General features: G+C 48.0%; 1 protein-coding gene across 3 annotated transcripts in view; it reads left to right on the top strand.

Moving 5' to 3' along the window:
- The window catches only part of LOC114061024 (plexin-A4), a 440892-nt gene that overhangs the window by 419294 nt on the left and 8368 nt on the right, over nucleotides 1-13230 (top strand). For all 3 annotated transcript variants that reach the window (XM_027891006.1, XM_027891007.1, XM_027891008.1), the window contains 3 exons: nucleotides 900-1090; nucleotides 3712-3881; nucleotides 6956-7168. In XM_027891006.1, the coding sequence (XP_027746807.1) occupies nucleotides 900-1090; nucleotides 3712-3881; nucleotides 6956-7168 (574 nt within the window). The remainder of the gene's footprint in view (nucleotides 1-899; nucleotides 1091-3711; nucleotides 3882-6955; nucleotides 7169-13230) is intronic.

Raw genomic sequence — 13230 nt, 5'->3', positions numbered from 1 at the left:
TCTTTTGCCATTTGATTTTTCAGGAGGAGGGAAAGGGGAAGGAGGCAGGGGGAGGAGAAGATGTGGTGGGTCAGAAGTGATTGTTAATTGCAATTAAGAAAACAGCACCCAGAGAGAAAAAGGATATTCCATCTGATAATTAATATGTAGAGATTGGTAATGCATTAATGAGGCTGATTCAGATCTTGCTACAGAAAGGTGCAACACTTCTGTTAATTATGGTTGGAAAAGCCTGGATCTGCAGCATTGCTGGAAGGTCAGGGAGAGGGGAATGCCTTGTGCCATCACCCAAGAGGCAAAGGGAGGTAAAATTCGGAGGCTAAAAGCCTTCTTGGAGAGGAAACTTGTGTGGGCCCACCTGGGATTCTGGTTTATTTCTGCCAAACCCAAGATTTTGGAGCAGGGAGTGAAGTGGATGGGCGGGCAGGAATTTGGTTGTTTTGGTGCCAAAAGAGTGAGGGGAGGCAGCTCCTAACAGATGTGGGGATGAGGAGCTGGACAAGAGGTGACATGAGGCACAGCAGTATTTCTGTGCCAAACAGCATGGCGGGGTATGGCTAAACATCCCTGGGGGTAAAACCAGTTACTCAGCCAAACTGGTTACCAGCAGTAACTGGTATTGTCCTGGGCAGTGTCTGCCCAGGCCAAAGATTTTGCCAGGGAACAAGATAAGGGGTAAAAAAGGTGTGGACAACTGGAAATCAGTGTTGGAACCTCATTTCATTTAATAGTTTGTTGCCATCACGTCTGGCTCAGCTGACACCCCTTGCCTTTCCTGAGCAAATCACTTGGATAAACGCTTAGGAAAGCGCATATTGGTTGTCACAGCACTAGGATATTTCCCAAAATTCCCAAATGGGAGAGCTTCTAGGGCTGAGAGCCCTCCTCTCTCTCCACAGAAAACATGATCCGGTACACGGGGAGCCCCGACAGCCTCCGGTCCCGAACCCCCATGATCACCCCCGACCTGGAGAGTGGGGTCAAGATGTGGCACCTGGTGAAGAACCACGAGCACGGGGACCAAAAAGAGGGGGACAGGGGCAGCAAGATGGTTTCTGAGATCTACCTGACCAGACTTCTTGCCACCAAGGTATGTGGTGGGGGCGGGGAGGAGGGTGGGAAATGGTTTGGTTTGAGGCTGCGATGGAGTTTCTTGAGAAACGAGAAACGAGAGAGCACTCAAAGGATGCTGAAAGAGGATAAAGAGCAGAAGGAAAATGCTGCTCCAAGCACTTGGGGAAGGAGCTGGAACTTAGAAAGCAGAGTCAGAAAAGGGACATTGGAAAAGTACTGAGGAGTAAAGAATTCAGGGCCATGAGACTGGTGGAGAGTCAGCACAGGGGGAGGTGCTGGGGATGTCCTTTGTACTGGTTTGTAGCTTCGACCAAAACTGAGCAGATGAAGAACCAGGGAGGATGCCCAGCTCAGGTTCCAAGGATGGGTCAGGCCCCACAGCCTGGAATGGACTCCCATGCCACAAAACCCTGAGTTTTGTTGTACAAATCCTTCTTCTCCACCTTCCCCCTGGGACGGCAAAGACTTCAGTGCTGATGTCTTGGCAGGGAGGTTAAGTTGACTGTGATGTCAGTGGATGGCCAGCTCCAAGTAGGTCTGATTCTCCTGATCTGAGACATGGAAATCTGAATGGAATCTCCAGACACATCCAGAGTTCTGAGTATTTATTATTTTTAGTCGGGGTGTGAGTAGGCACAAAGAAAATTTCCTGTGTTCATGTAAATGCCCTCTGAGTTCAGCCCCCCATCACTTGTTTAAGTCCTCCCTTGCAGTTTTACCTGCACATTTATTCCTCAGCTCATTTTACCTCTGATGTCTCACTCTCCCAGCAGCCTCACTCAGGCTGGCTGTGCTAGACAGGGATTTGGAGATAAAGTGGCTTTGTCTTTAGCCCCTGGTACCTGCCCCATTCCCTGGCATCAAGATGCTTTTATGGATCACACAGCTAAAAGAAAATGATGCTCTCCAGGGCTCTGGCCCCAGCTGGTGTAAAGCAGCAAGCATTGGAGCAGTGCTGATTTGCACTCTCTGGGGATATGTTCCCTGTCCCACCACCGAACTGCTTTTGCTTCGTGTTCTGGGTCACAAATTCAACACTTGGGTTGTTGTGGGTTGGTTTGGTGGGGTTTTTTTGTAGAAATGGCAGTAAAGCAGCTGCAAGACTTGCACAGAAACAGGCAAAGTAGGAGGGTTGGGGGTTTGTTGTTTCCCCTCCTGGGTTAAACAATTTTCTTTTCTCGTCATGATCATTTGAGGGAGGGAGAGAGAACAATTGCTGGGAATACAATCCCCAGGAATACTTAGTTAAACTGACAGTGATTTTTTTATTCTGGTAAATCCCTGACCTCTGAGACCTGGAGTCTCCTGCCTAAAAGCCTTAGAGGTTTTCTTTGTGTTTGTGTGGGTGAGCATGTAGAGAACTAATTCCTTGCAGCAACTGAACCTGAGGGCAGCTCCTCCATGTCAGAGCAACAAGATTTCCCCTCAGGGCCCCTTTCTGAGTCACACGTGTGCTGTAGGGCTTTACTCACCCTGTAGGAGTTCACACAAGGTGCCTCTGTTGGTTTCCCAAAGAATAAATCAAGTGGTGAATCAGCCAGAGACATCAGCTTTCTAATTAAGTTTTTGTACCTCCACGTAGACTTGAGCCGCTCTGGTGGAACCTGGTGCTTTGTTTCTAGAAAGGAGAAATTTCTTTCCTGGGTCTGCAGAGAAGAAAGAGAAGATTTTGCCTATCAGGAAATGTTTGTTGGAGATTCAGTTATTTTTTGGTTATTTTCACAGCTGTGTGGTTTGTTCACATAGAAATGCCTTTGAAGCTCTGGTGGCAGAGAAAGCATGCCTTGCCTGGTTCCCCCCAAAACCCAACCTAAAGCTCCTCTGCTTCCCCTCTGGCCAACCCTCTGGTATTCCAGCTCCTCTCCTTCTTGCTACAGGTCAATTATCCTCACCAGGATAGTTTTCCAAGCCCAGGATCTGGGATTCTCCCCCACAGAAGGGCAGTGGATATTCCTGAGGTCTGCAGAGTAGTGCATGGCAGATCCATACATTGCTTTTAGGATTTTCCTTAGTCCCAGTGCCAATGGATAGGAAAAAATGAGGAGACCTCTTGGGAATGAAGATGAGGTTTGCCTTATTTATTGAACCAGTCACACATGTAAACCAGCTGCCTTTCTCTAGGTACTCTTGTCCTGTTTATCTCAATGACACCTTCTGCTTGTGCTCTCCACCCATCTGACTTCTAATTCCCAGCTTTAAAAAATGGCCCTGGGTGAAAAAGCCAGCCTAGAAAATGGCTGGGTTTTGTCTCATGAGTGCACTAAAGCAGGTGGGGATGGGATGCAGAGGAGCGGAATCTCAGTGGAAACAAAGCAGGGCCTCTTCATCACCACGTGCCTGAGATGGGGGAAGGTGTCCCAGCTCGACTCAGCCACCTTCCAGGCAGGGAATGCTCAGAGCAGGGAGGAAAAGGAGCACCTGGACCTGGCTGACAGCCAGATGTAGTGGATATTGTGACACCTGTATTGGAATTCCCAAATCTTGTCACTTCTAACTGATATTTGATGGCTCCTGTTTCCCCTTCACACCCTCAGGATCCACAGACATCTCTGTTTCCAGGGAGGTACCAAAATTCAACATCCTCTTCCCACATGTTACCTCATGTTCCTATTCCCTTCCTCCTCCCATTCCCAACAGGGCACCCTCCAGAAGTTTGTGGATGACCTCTTTGAGACCATCTTCAGCACTGCCCACCGTGGCAGTGCCCTCCCCCTGGCTATCAAGTACATGTTTGATTTCCTGGACGAGCAGGCTGACAAACACAACATCCATGACCCCCATGTGAGGCACACCTGGAAGAGCAACTGGTGAGTGACACCACCCCAGTATGGCCCAGCACCAGGTCCTGGGCTGGAAGGAGACCAAAGGAACGTGTGGTTTGGGATCTGGCTGCTGGGGGAGGATGGTGTGGGTTTCTCAAGTCAGAATGTTCCAGAATCTGAATAATTCTCTCAAGGATGGAGCACTCTGGCTAAACAGGCCCCAGTTTGCCTGTATTCCATGGGAATGGCAGCATTTTTGAGGGATTTCATGTGGAAAAATGCTGAAGTGTTTAACTGCTGCAGTGCCCAGGACCATGGGAATACCTAGGGAGGCGTGGAGAGGATTCAGCACCACTGTCTTCATCTAGACAGGGTGCTTGAATTCCCACTGTGTTGGAATTCCCATTATAGTCAGGATGGGGCTTAAAGCTCCGTTTGTTTGCCCACACAGAGGTGTGTAGTGCCAGCTGGGATTTTTTTTAAGGAATCCCAGACGTGCACAGGGAATGTGCAGCACCCACAGGAGACCATCCTGTGTGGCAGGTGGAGGCCAGGAGAGCATCTCCAATGGTACTGAGTACTTAAAGGGTCTGCAGGTGGATGTGAGTCTCCTTTGGAGTGAGTGACAAAGTGTGACGCCGGTGACAAAGTGTGACATCAGCCCCAGCTCCAGCTGCCAGGCCTCTCCTCGTATATGCAATAGGACAGTGGGGGGAAAACCAGGATCGGTGGATAAAAACCTCCTCTCCTCTGAGTCTCCCTGTTGGAAGGGCCTCCCTGGAGAATCACTCCCTCCCCTTCTCCTGTGCAAATACAGGGACTATAAAAGGAACAGCAGAGGAGAGCCGTGGGGCTCCCAGCTCATGCATTTTTCCCCTTCCCCAGCCATGCTGATGGCAGATCGTCACAGGCAGTGACACAAAAAAAGAAACCCCACGCACCAAAGAGGCTTTCAACTAATGAAACATTAGCATATTATTAACATTATCTGCGGCACTAATCTAAGGCTGATTGCAGCCACTCAGACTAAATGAGCAGCAGGTTTGTTTAAGGGGGGAGGAGGGAAGGCAGAGAGTGTGTGTGTGTGTGTGTGTGTGTGGTGGAGGAAAGGGGCAGTCTGGAGAAATCCGTTCAGTCAGATTAAATTAACTCAAAGTCACACCAGGGGCTTCGAGGGCCGTCACCCCCAGCCCCTTCCTCATCCTGGCTGTGCCCCTCATCCAAACGCCTGCAGGAGGACTTTTGCAGGGGTCACTCAGCCACCTCGTCCTCCAACTGATGATCTTCCGTCCCCAGCCCAAAATGTTTTGCCCCACAACTCCATCGTGTCTTATTCTCATTCTTTACTCATTCTTGACTCAGAGGCCCTGGCACAGGTTGCCCAGAGAAGCTGTGGCTGCCCCTGGATCCCTGGAAGTGGCCAAGACCAGCTTGGACGGGGCTTGGAGCAACCTGGTCTAGTGGAAGATGTCCCTGCCTACGGCAGGGGGTTGGAACTGGATGATCTTTAAGGTCCCTTCCCACCCAAACCAGTCTTTAATTCTCCGATTTCCAGCATCTCCCACTTCTCCTGAACCTCACAGGCAGGATTCCCTGTGCGGGGCTTTTCTCACATTTGCCCTGTAATTTTTTGGGGGTCAGGAGAACACAAAGTGGTTTAGGAAAACATGGTGTCATCCCTCTGTCAGGACACGTTAAACTGCCTGCTGTCACCCAAAATGTCTCACCCTTGGAGCTGAATTTTTTACAGTGAACACATGGGGGTAACGAGCAAATGGAAGGAACTGGGGAATTCAGCTGGAATATTTGGGAGAGTTTGCTAAGCTGAATAACATCCTCCTCTTGGGAAGGTGCAGAGAGTGAAGGTTGGCTTAACATTCTGCCTGACAGAGAGACAAGAGCTTGGCTCTGTGATCAGTGACACATCTCAGCTCCTAGGCCATGATCACTTGAATGCATTTGCCCTGACAAAAAGGCTTGAGGCAGAGGCTGGAGGTTGATACCTCAGGGCATCTCATCCAAATGAACCTCTCTTTCGAAAAAAAAAAAAAAAAAAAAAGGAGAAAGGCCTTTGGATTGCAATTGGAATAACATTTCCTTGGTTAGGGCAGATAGATTTTCATTTCAAAGGCTGCAATGCTTGTTTCCCAGTTCCTCTTTTTTTTTTTTTTTTTTTTTTCCTTGAGGCAACAGGGTTTTCCCTGTCATGGAGCAACTGCTTCGTGCCCAGTGTGCTGGGGTCGTTTGCAGCCTTGGGTTTGAGCAGTGGGTTGGGACGTGGTGCCCACAGCTCACATTGCATGCCATGAACATTCCCAGTCTCGTCCCAAGAGCTCTACCTACCCCTCCTCCCATGGGGTCGCTGTGAGGGCTCAAAGCCAGGTCCCTCAATGACAAATGCTTAGAATCACAGAGCGGTTTGGGTTGGGAGGGATCTTAAAGATCATCAAATTCCCCCCCCCCCCCCCGCCTTGGGCTTCCACTAGACCAGGTTGCTCAAAGCCCTATCCAACCTTGCTTTGAACACTTCCAGGGATGTGGCAGCCTGTTCCTGTGCCTCACCACCCTTACCATCCATAAGTTCTGTGGTTGGAGTGCCTATCTTTGTCTGATGAAGCAGCCAGCAGGGGCCAAATTACATTGCAACTTGATGTGTAGAAGCTTGGAAGCGTTGTCCTCACCTCAACTATCACAGAATCACAGAATCACACAATTAACCAGGTTGGAAAAGCCCTCTGAGACTCCAACCTTTGATCCAACACCACCTTGTCACCCAGACCGTGGCACTGATACCACGTCCAGTCTCTTCTTAAACACCTCCAGGGATGGTGACTCCACCCCTTCTCTGGGCTGCCCATCCCAGTGCCCAGTCACTCCCATTAATTTATGTGCAACTTTAATAAGACTGTACTGACGTAAAGACTGACAGAATCTGCCCTGTGAGGATAACAGGGAGCAAAGCTGCTCCTGAGGTGACTCCACTGCCGTCCCTGGAGTCATGTAGGGGAGGAATTCATGTTATATCAAACTTATCCTGACATCCTCATCTCCACACCGTGATTTTTGATTTCCATCCCCCATTTGTGAGCTGTGCCCTGACTGTCTTTCCCCTCTTGCAGCCTCCCCTTGAGGTTCTGGGTCAACATGATCAAGAACCCCCAGTTTGTGTTTGACATCCACAAAAACAGCATCACAGATGCCTGCCTGTCTGTGGTGGCCCAGACCTTCATGGACTCCTGTTCCACCTCAGAGCACCGGCTGGGCAAAGACTCCCCCTCCAACAAGCTCCTCTACGCCAAGGACATCCCCAGCTACAAGAACTGGGTGGAAAGGTGAGTTTTAGCCCTAGAAATCTGAATAAGTGATTCAGCAAGGCCCCTGCTTCGTGATACCAGGAGGCATCATCGCTGTTGCTTTTGGGAGATGCCTCTGGGCTTTTTTTTCCTTTGGGTTTTGCCAAGCAGAAACCTCCATGTCAGCCTTTTATTATTATTATTATTATTTTTGTTCCCACGTGCCTTGCAGCAGAGATGGGAATTTAATTAGAGGTGTGAAAGAAGGTGTTTGTCGTTATTGTTTCTCTTGAGGAGAAACTGTGGAGAAGCTGTAGAGGGAGGAAGGAAGGGGAGGTGATGTGTTTGAGCCCTGTGAAGCAAACGGGCTTCCAAGTCTCTCCACACAGACCAGAAGTGGTTTGCTGTTCTCAGCATCATTGTGACACTCCCCACGCTGCCTAGATCCCAGGGGACATACACCCATCTCCCAGTAACTTTCCTTGGAGGCTCTTCTGTGCTTTGAGTGAGACGCCAGCAGATTGACAGGCTGGTGACTGAAGCTCTGCAGGTGTTTTCTGAAAGGTCACAGGTCTTTCCAAGAGTTTTGTCCGCATCTGCAAGACCTGTGGCTCTGCTGTTCAGTCTCCTGCGCTGAAAGTCAGTGAGTGGCAAAGCTGCTCCACAGGGAACACAACCAAAACAACCATTCCTGCAGCACTTTGGAGCTTCAGCTTCTGCAGGGTTTGCCCCAGGACAAGCAACCAGCCCACTCTGCCCTCCAGTCAGTGGGATCCTTTCTGATGGAGGAAGCTTTGCAGCACTCGACCCGTGCTTTGTTTTCCAAGGCTTTCCCGGTGTTATTGACCTGTTTGGGACCTGCACAGGCGGAGAATGGCTGCTACTCTGTAAATACAAAGGCAGGTTTGTTGATCTTACAGATCATTCCTGTACAATGCACCCAGTTTTCAGCAGTGATTTACTCTGGGTGACTTCATAGGCATGGCCTAAAACTGATACCGTGCCATGCAGATTGTAGGAGACCTCTGCTGCTGTAGACACCTCACCCTGCTCTAGAAATCCCTGAATTTCCTTTGGTGGGGACGGTTTTCTCTCAAAGAAGAGCGTGAATGATCAAAGAGCTCCGTCCCCTGCTTGGCACGAGGCAGGATTTTTTCCAGCAGTTCTCCCATTGGTGTGTGATTTGTCTGGACAATTATTTTTAGATGTGGTTAAACACTTCAGCAAATGTGGTTTCTAGGCAACCTGTAAGGCTCTCACAAGCTACCTTGCTTAATTATGACCTACTTCTGGTGCAGTGTCCAAGTTCCTTAGTATGCATTGAGGCTGATTGCTGGATTGACCTGGATAGTGGGAAAGAAGTGTTTGAGATTCATTTACAAATCAGGTTTGCACCAACAGTCACCCAAAGGTGTCACACTCTAGTGATGCTTTAACAACATTCTTTGTGGGAGGTTGTTTTCTGTGGACAAATATTTAGTTTGACAGGTGAACCTGGTTGATTTTTATCTTTGGAGATGGCACATTTGGGTGACAAACTGAGGTAAATTTGAGTGACAAACTGAGGTAAATTTGAGTGACAAACTGAGGTACAAAAGTGGAGAGTAGGAATTTCCTTATGCAGCACCTTTTTTTTTTTTCTCTCTGGATAAACAAAAGGCTGCAGTTTCTGATTTTGTTTTTTTCCAGTATTGATTTCACTTCACAACTTCTTGGAAGTGAAATCCTGGTGCCCAGTGATTTTCAGCAGTAGGTGCTGCATTTCCTTGGAAGTTTTCCCAAACAACTGGGTTTGCAAACGAGGTACATAACACCTCCTGCTGCTCCTAAACATCACTGGATGTCTGACCCCAGCATGTGCTGCGTTGTTTTCTGCACTCGTGTCTGACAACTTGAACTGAAGCCCAAGGGGAGGCTGTGGGCCTTGGAATAAGGTTACAGCTTCTTCCTTGCTTATATTGTTGAGTGTCAGATCCACTGACTCAAAGCAGTGGCACCTGGATGCTGTGGTAGATGAAAGAAAAAAACAAACAAACAAACATCTCAGAGATTAATAAAATATAATTTCAGTTCTACCCTGAGCTAATTAATTCCTTTTCTCCATTCTGCAATTGTGCTTTGAGGGAGTTTATTCCAAATCCAAAGGCTTCCGGTCCTGGTTGGAGCTATTTCTGTAGTCAGCATCAGCTGGAGGTGGCATCCTTCAAGACCACTAGACTTCTTCAAAGGGTGAATCAGGAGATAAAAAGGGTTTTTCAGTCGTGGAGTTTACGAAGTCGTTGAGTAAATCAGAAGAACCTGAAATCAAATGAACTTCTTTGATGAGGAAGAAACTCTGAGAGGGTAATTAGGCAGTGGGAGATTGTACCCAACTCAGAGGCACTCTGGAGGAAGGAGAGACTCCTGGCTTTTAAGGAGCTGTTGGAATGGAGCTGAGCTGGGTCACTCCGAGCCATCCCTTGGAAAAACTGGTTCCTTGGTGTGGAATGTGCCTTCAGGACTCCCAGAACTCAGAGCAGGGAATGATCTTGGCTTAAAATGCCAGTATGGGTGAAAGTACCTTCCTCCAATCCTTCAAACATTGGTTTTCCACCTCTTTGGGCTGTGGATGTCCATTGAGAGGGGAATAGTTGCAAAATCTGGTCTGACCAGTGGTCTACTTCCACACAGGAGCCACCTGGAAATTTGATTACGAAAGATTTCAACAGCAAGACCATCAGGAATCTTCTTCAGTGGCTTTATTTATTTGTTTGGCTCATGGAAGGATTTTTCTCATGTTTTCAGTTACTTGTTTGTGATGATTCAAGTGTTGGGTTCAGGATTAGGATTCCTGACAGCCGCTGATCCAAAAATTTTAAAATTTACCAATTTTTTGCAATTCCACAGAAAACTATAAAGGAAATTGAGAACTTCCATGACATTCTGAGAGGCTGGTTGTTTTAGTGCCCATTTCTATAATTATCCAAGGCAATGGATTTGTGGCAACAGCAAGGAAAAATTATTGTGCCTCACTTAAGTCTAGTTGAAGCTCATTGCAGGGGCATTAGATGACCTTTAAAGCTCCCTTCCAACCCAAACCATTCCATAATTCTATGATAGTCCTTTACAACACTACTGGAAGCAGAGGTGGACTCTGCCTGCTGAGAAATCCTGGCTTTGGGGGGAAAACTAGTTCACTGTTCAAATCATACCCCCAGAGCTGAGAACTCCTAGTTAAGAAATGTCACTTTGCAGCCTCCTCTTGGGTTTTCTGCTGCAGGAGACGAGGCCTGGTGAGGCAGGAGAATTAACCCAGGAAATGGGGACAGGCTATTTGGCTTTTGTTGAAGCCACGAAGAGCCAGGCTGCAGTTCTAAAACAAAGTGGAGGCTTTTCAATTATCATTATATGAGTCTATTGAAAAAAAAAAAAAAAGGGGGGGGGGGGAAAGAGGAAAAGAATGGGAACGGTGGAGCAGAATCTCATCTGACTTCAGTTGGTAAAACTCCATAGGCTCTGCTGAATTTACATTAGAGCAGCTTCAGATCTGCATCTTTTCAAGTTTACTTCAAATGTCCCCTTTGAGCCAGGAAATCTGGAGAACTTGGGAGCATTTGATGCAATCCCCAAGCAATACAAAGGGGAGCCTGTTCTAATTGGGGCTGTCTCATTAGCATTCAACGCCACACTGAAAAGATGACAAAGGGCTGTGGCTGACCTTTCATTTCTCTCCATGCTGCCAAGCTTATGATAACACTTGTTTGAACTTCATTAACACCATTTAATTGCCTGCATCACAATCAATATGATGTTTCCCTACTGAAGCCTGGCATGGAGACAGGGATGTGGGAGACTGGAAAGGGGCAGAGCACAAAAAGCAGAAGCCAAAGACTATTTCCATTTCACACTGGTGCCCAAAATACCTGCAGTGCTGCAAGGAGAGGAACTGGTGCCTTTTTTTTTCCTGATCCCTGCAGGGACTTGGTCTCCTTTTGGCTGCTCATTGTGCATTGAAAAGAGCCCCTCAAAGAAAAACTGAAAGTCAGTGGAGGCATTGCAAGTATTCTTAACAACTTAAGAGTCTTCAGGTGAAGACCATTCAAAATAGGCCTGCCAGGATCAGGACTAAAAGGAGTTTGAAGTGATTTGTGGGATTCAGAGTTATAACACCTGCATTTAATCACGTTAACCTGGGTGCAAACACTGCCTGACTGAGATGGTGGTACCCAGGTCCTGTGTCCATGGTCTCACCTCCTTGGTTTTCCTTACACAGGCACGTAGTGGTAGGACGAGGGGCAATGGTTTTAAACTAAAAGGGAGAGATTTAGGCACAGTTTAGGAAGAAATTCTTTACTCAGAGGGTTAGGGGGGGCCCTGGCCCAGATTGCCCAGAGAAAATGTGGCTGCCCCATCCCTGGAAGTGTTCAAGGCCAGGTTGGATGGGGCTTGGAGCAACCTGGGATAGTGGAAGGTGTCCGTGCCCGTGGCAGGGAGTGGGACTGGATGATCTTTAAGGTCTCTTCCCACCCAAACCATCCTATGATTCTGTGACTCCTGAAGCACCTATGATTTGCATGCCATTAGTTTTAGATGTCAGGTCTTAGGCTTGTTAGAAAATGCTTTGGGAGCGTGTTTGGAATGCACAAAACAGCCAGTCTGTACTTACTCATGATATAACCTACAGAATGTGTCAGCCTGTGGTTTCAGGACTCTCTATTCACTAGAAAGTCTACCTGTGCAGTTCTTGATGTCTGTTGGCCCCTTTGCAGCCAACTTTAGGAAAAAAAAAAAAAAAAACAACACAATTGGACTAGTTTAACACAATAAAGGTTATAAGTTTCATGCTCCCAAACACTGTAAGTTATTGAGGTTTTAAACAGAAAATCCCAGGGCCTTAAAAGAAGAGCATCACGTGACAGTTGCAAATCCTGGCTCTACTTTAAAAAAACACAGACTCCTGTGTCTCATTCCTCTGCCAGAAAGAAGGCTCGAACTACTGCATGCCAAGGGTCAAGGCAGGGGGTGTTGTCAGCAGAGATAATAAAAAACAGTGCTGGAAGGGGCCTCGGGAGGTCAACCCGACCAGCTCCTGCCTCAGGGCAGGATCAGCTCTGTCTAAAGCCTTCCTGACAGATGCTTTTCTACCCCTTTCTTAAAGGCCTCCAACCACAGAGCCTCTGCTGTCCTCAGGCAATCCATTCCTGTGCTTCCCTGTCCTTCCCATCAGTGTGTTTTCCCTCATGGCCAGCCAAAATCTCCCTGGCTGTAATTAAAGGCCACGTCATCTCATCCCATCCCCAGGGCAGGGGGTGCAGCTCATCCCCTGCCTCTCTGGGGCAGAGCTTGGTGCATCTGAAGACTGTTCACTCGCCTTTCTTCGCTTTTTATCTCAAAAAAACAAAACAAAACAACAAACCTAATGTTTTCTCATCACAGCAAGATGCTGTTCTTACACGGTGCAGGTTTCAGCAGACAGGATGAAAATGTGTCTGCCTTTCAAGGGGACAGCCCCACACATCCTGTGCACTGAGGTGATGCTGGATAATTTCTCCTCCCAAAGAAACTACCTGTGCACCAGTTCACTCTTCAGCCATTTGGTCAGTGCTGTCCATCCATTCTCCACTGTTTACTCGGAGCCGAAAAGCAGCAGGAAAAGCCAAGCACAGGCAAAATGAAATCGTTGCCCTAGCAAGGGTTTGCATACACAGAGAGAATTGTTCCCTAAATTCCCTAAAGCCCTTCAAGGCAAATCTCTGGAAGAACTGACAGGTCTTCAGCTAATTTTGGATGCCTTTTGCTCAGCTGTCGTGCTGTTACTGCCAAAGTCCAATCAGTGTCCAACAGCCTGGCCTTAAACCTCTCCCTGGAATAGGGTCAGTCTGGGCTAACAGACTGTGGCTGAATCCTGGAATGGTTTGGGTGGGAAGAGATCTTAAGGATCATCTCATTCCAACCTCCTGCCATGAGCAGGGACATCTTCCACTAGACCAGGCTGCTCCAAGCCCTGTCCAAGCTGGCCTTGGACACTTCCAGGGATGGGGCATCCACAATTTCCCTGGGCAATCCGCTCCAGGCCCTCACCCAACAGCTCAGACTCTTCCCAGGGAACTAAAACCGCCATC

This window comes from Empidonax traillii, unplaced genomic scaffold, assembly GCF_003031625.1.
Source record: "Empidonax traillii isolate 1590-97213 ecotype Southwest subspecies unplaced genomic scaffold, ASM303162v1 scaffold306:size632451, whole genome shotgun sequence".
Lineage (NCBI taxonomy): Eukaryota > Metazoa > Chordata > Aves > Passeriformes > Tyrannidae > Empidonax > Empidonax traillii.
Note: the sequence above shows the minus strand (reverse complement) of the source record. Positions and strands in the feature narration are given on the sequence as shown.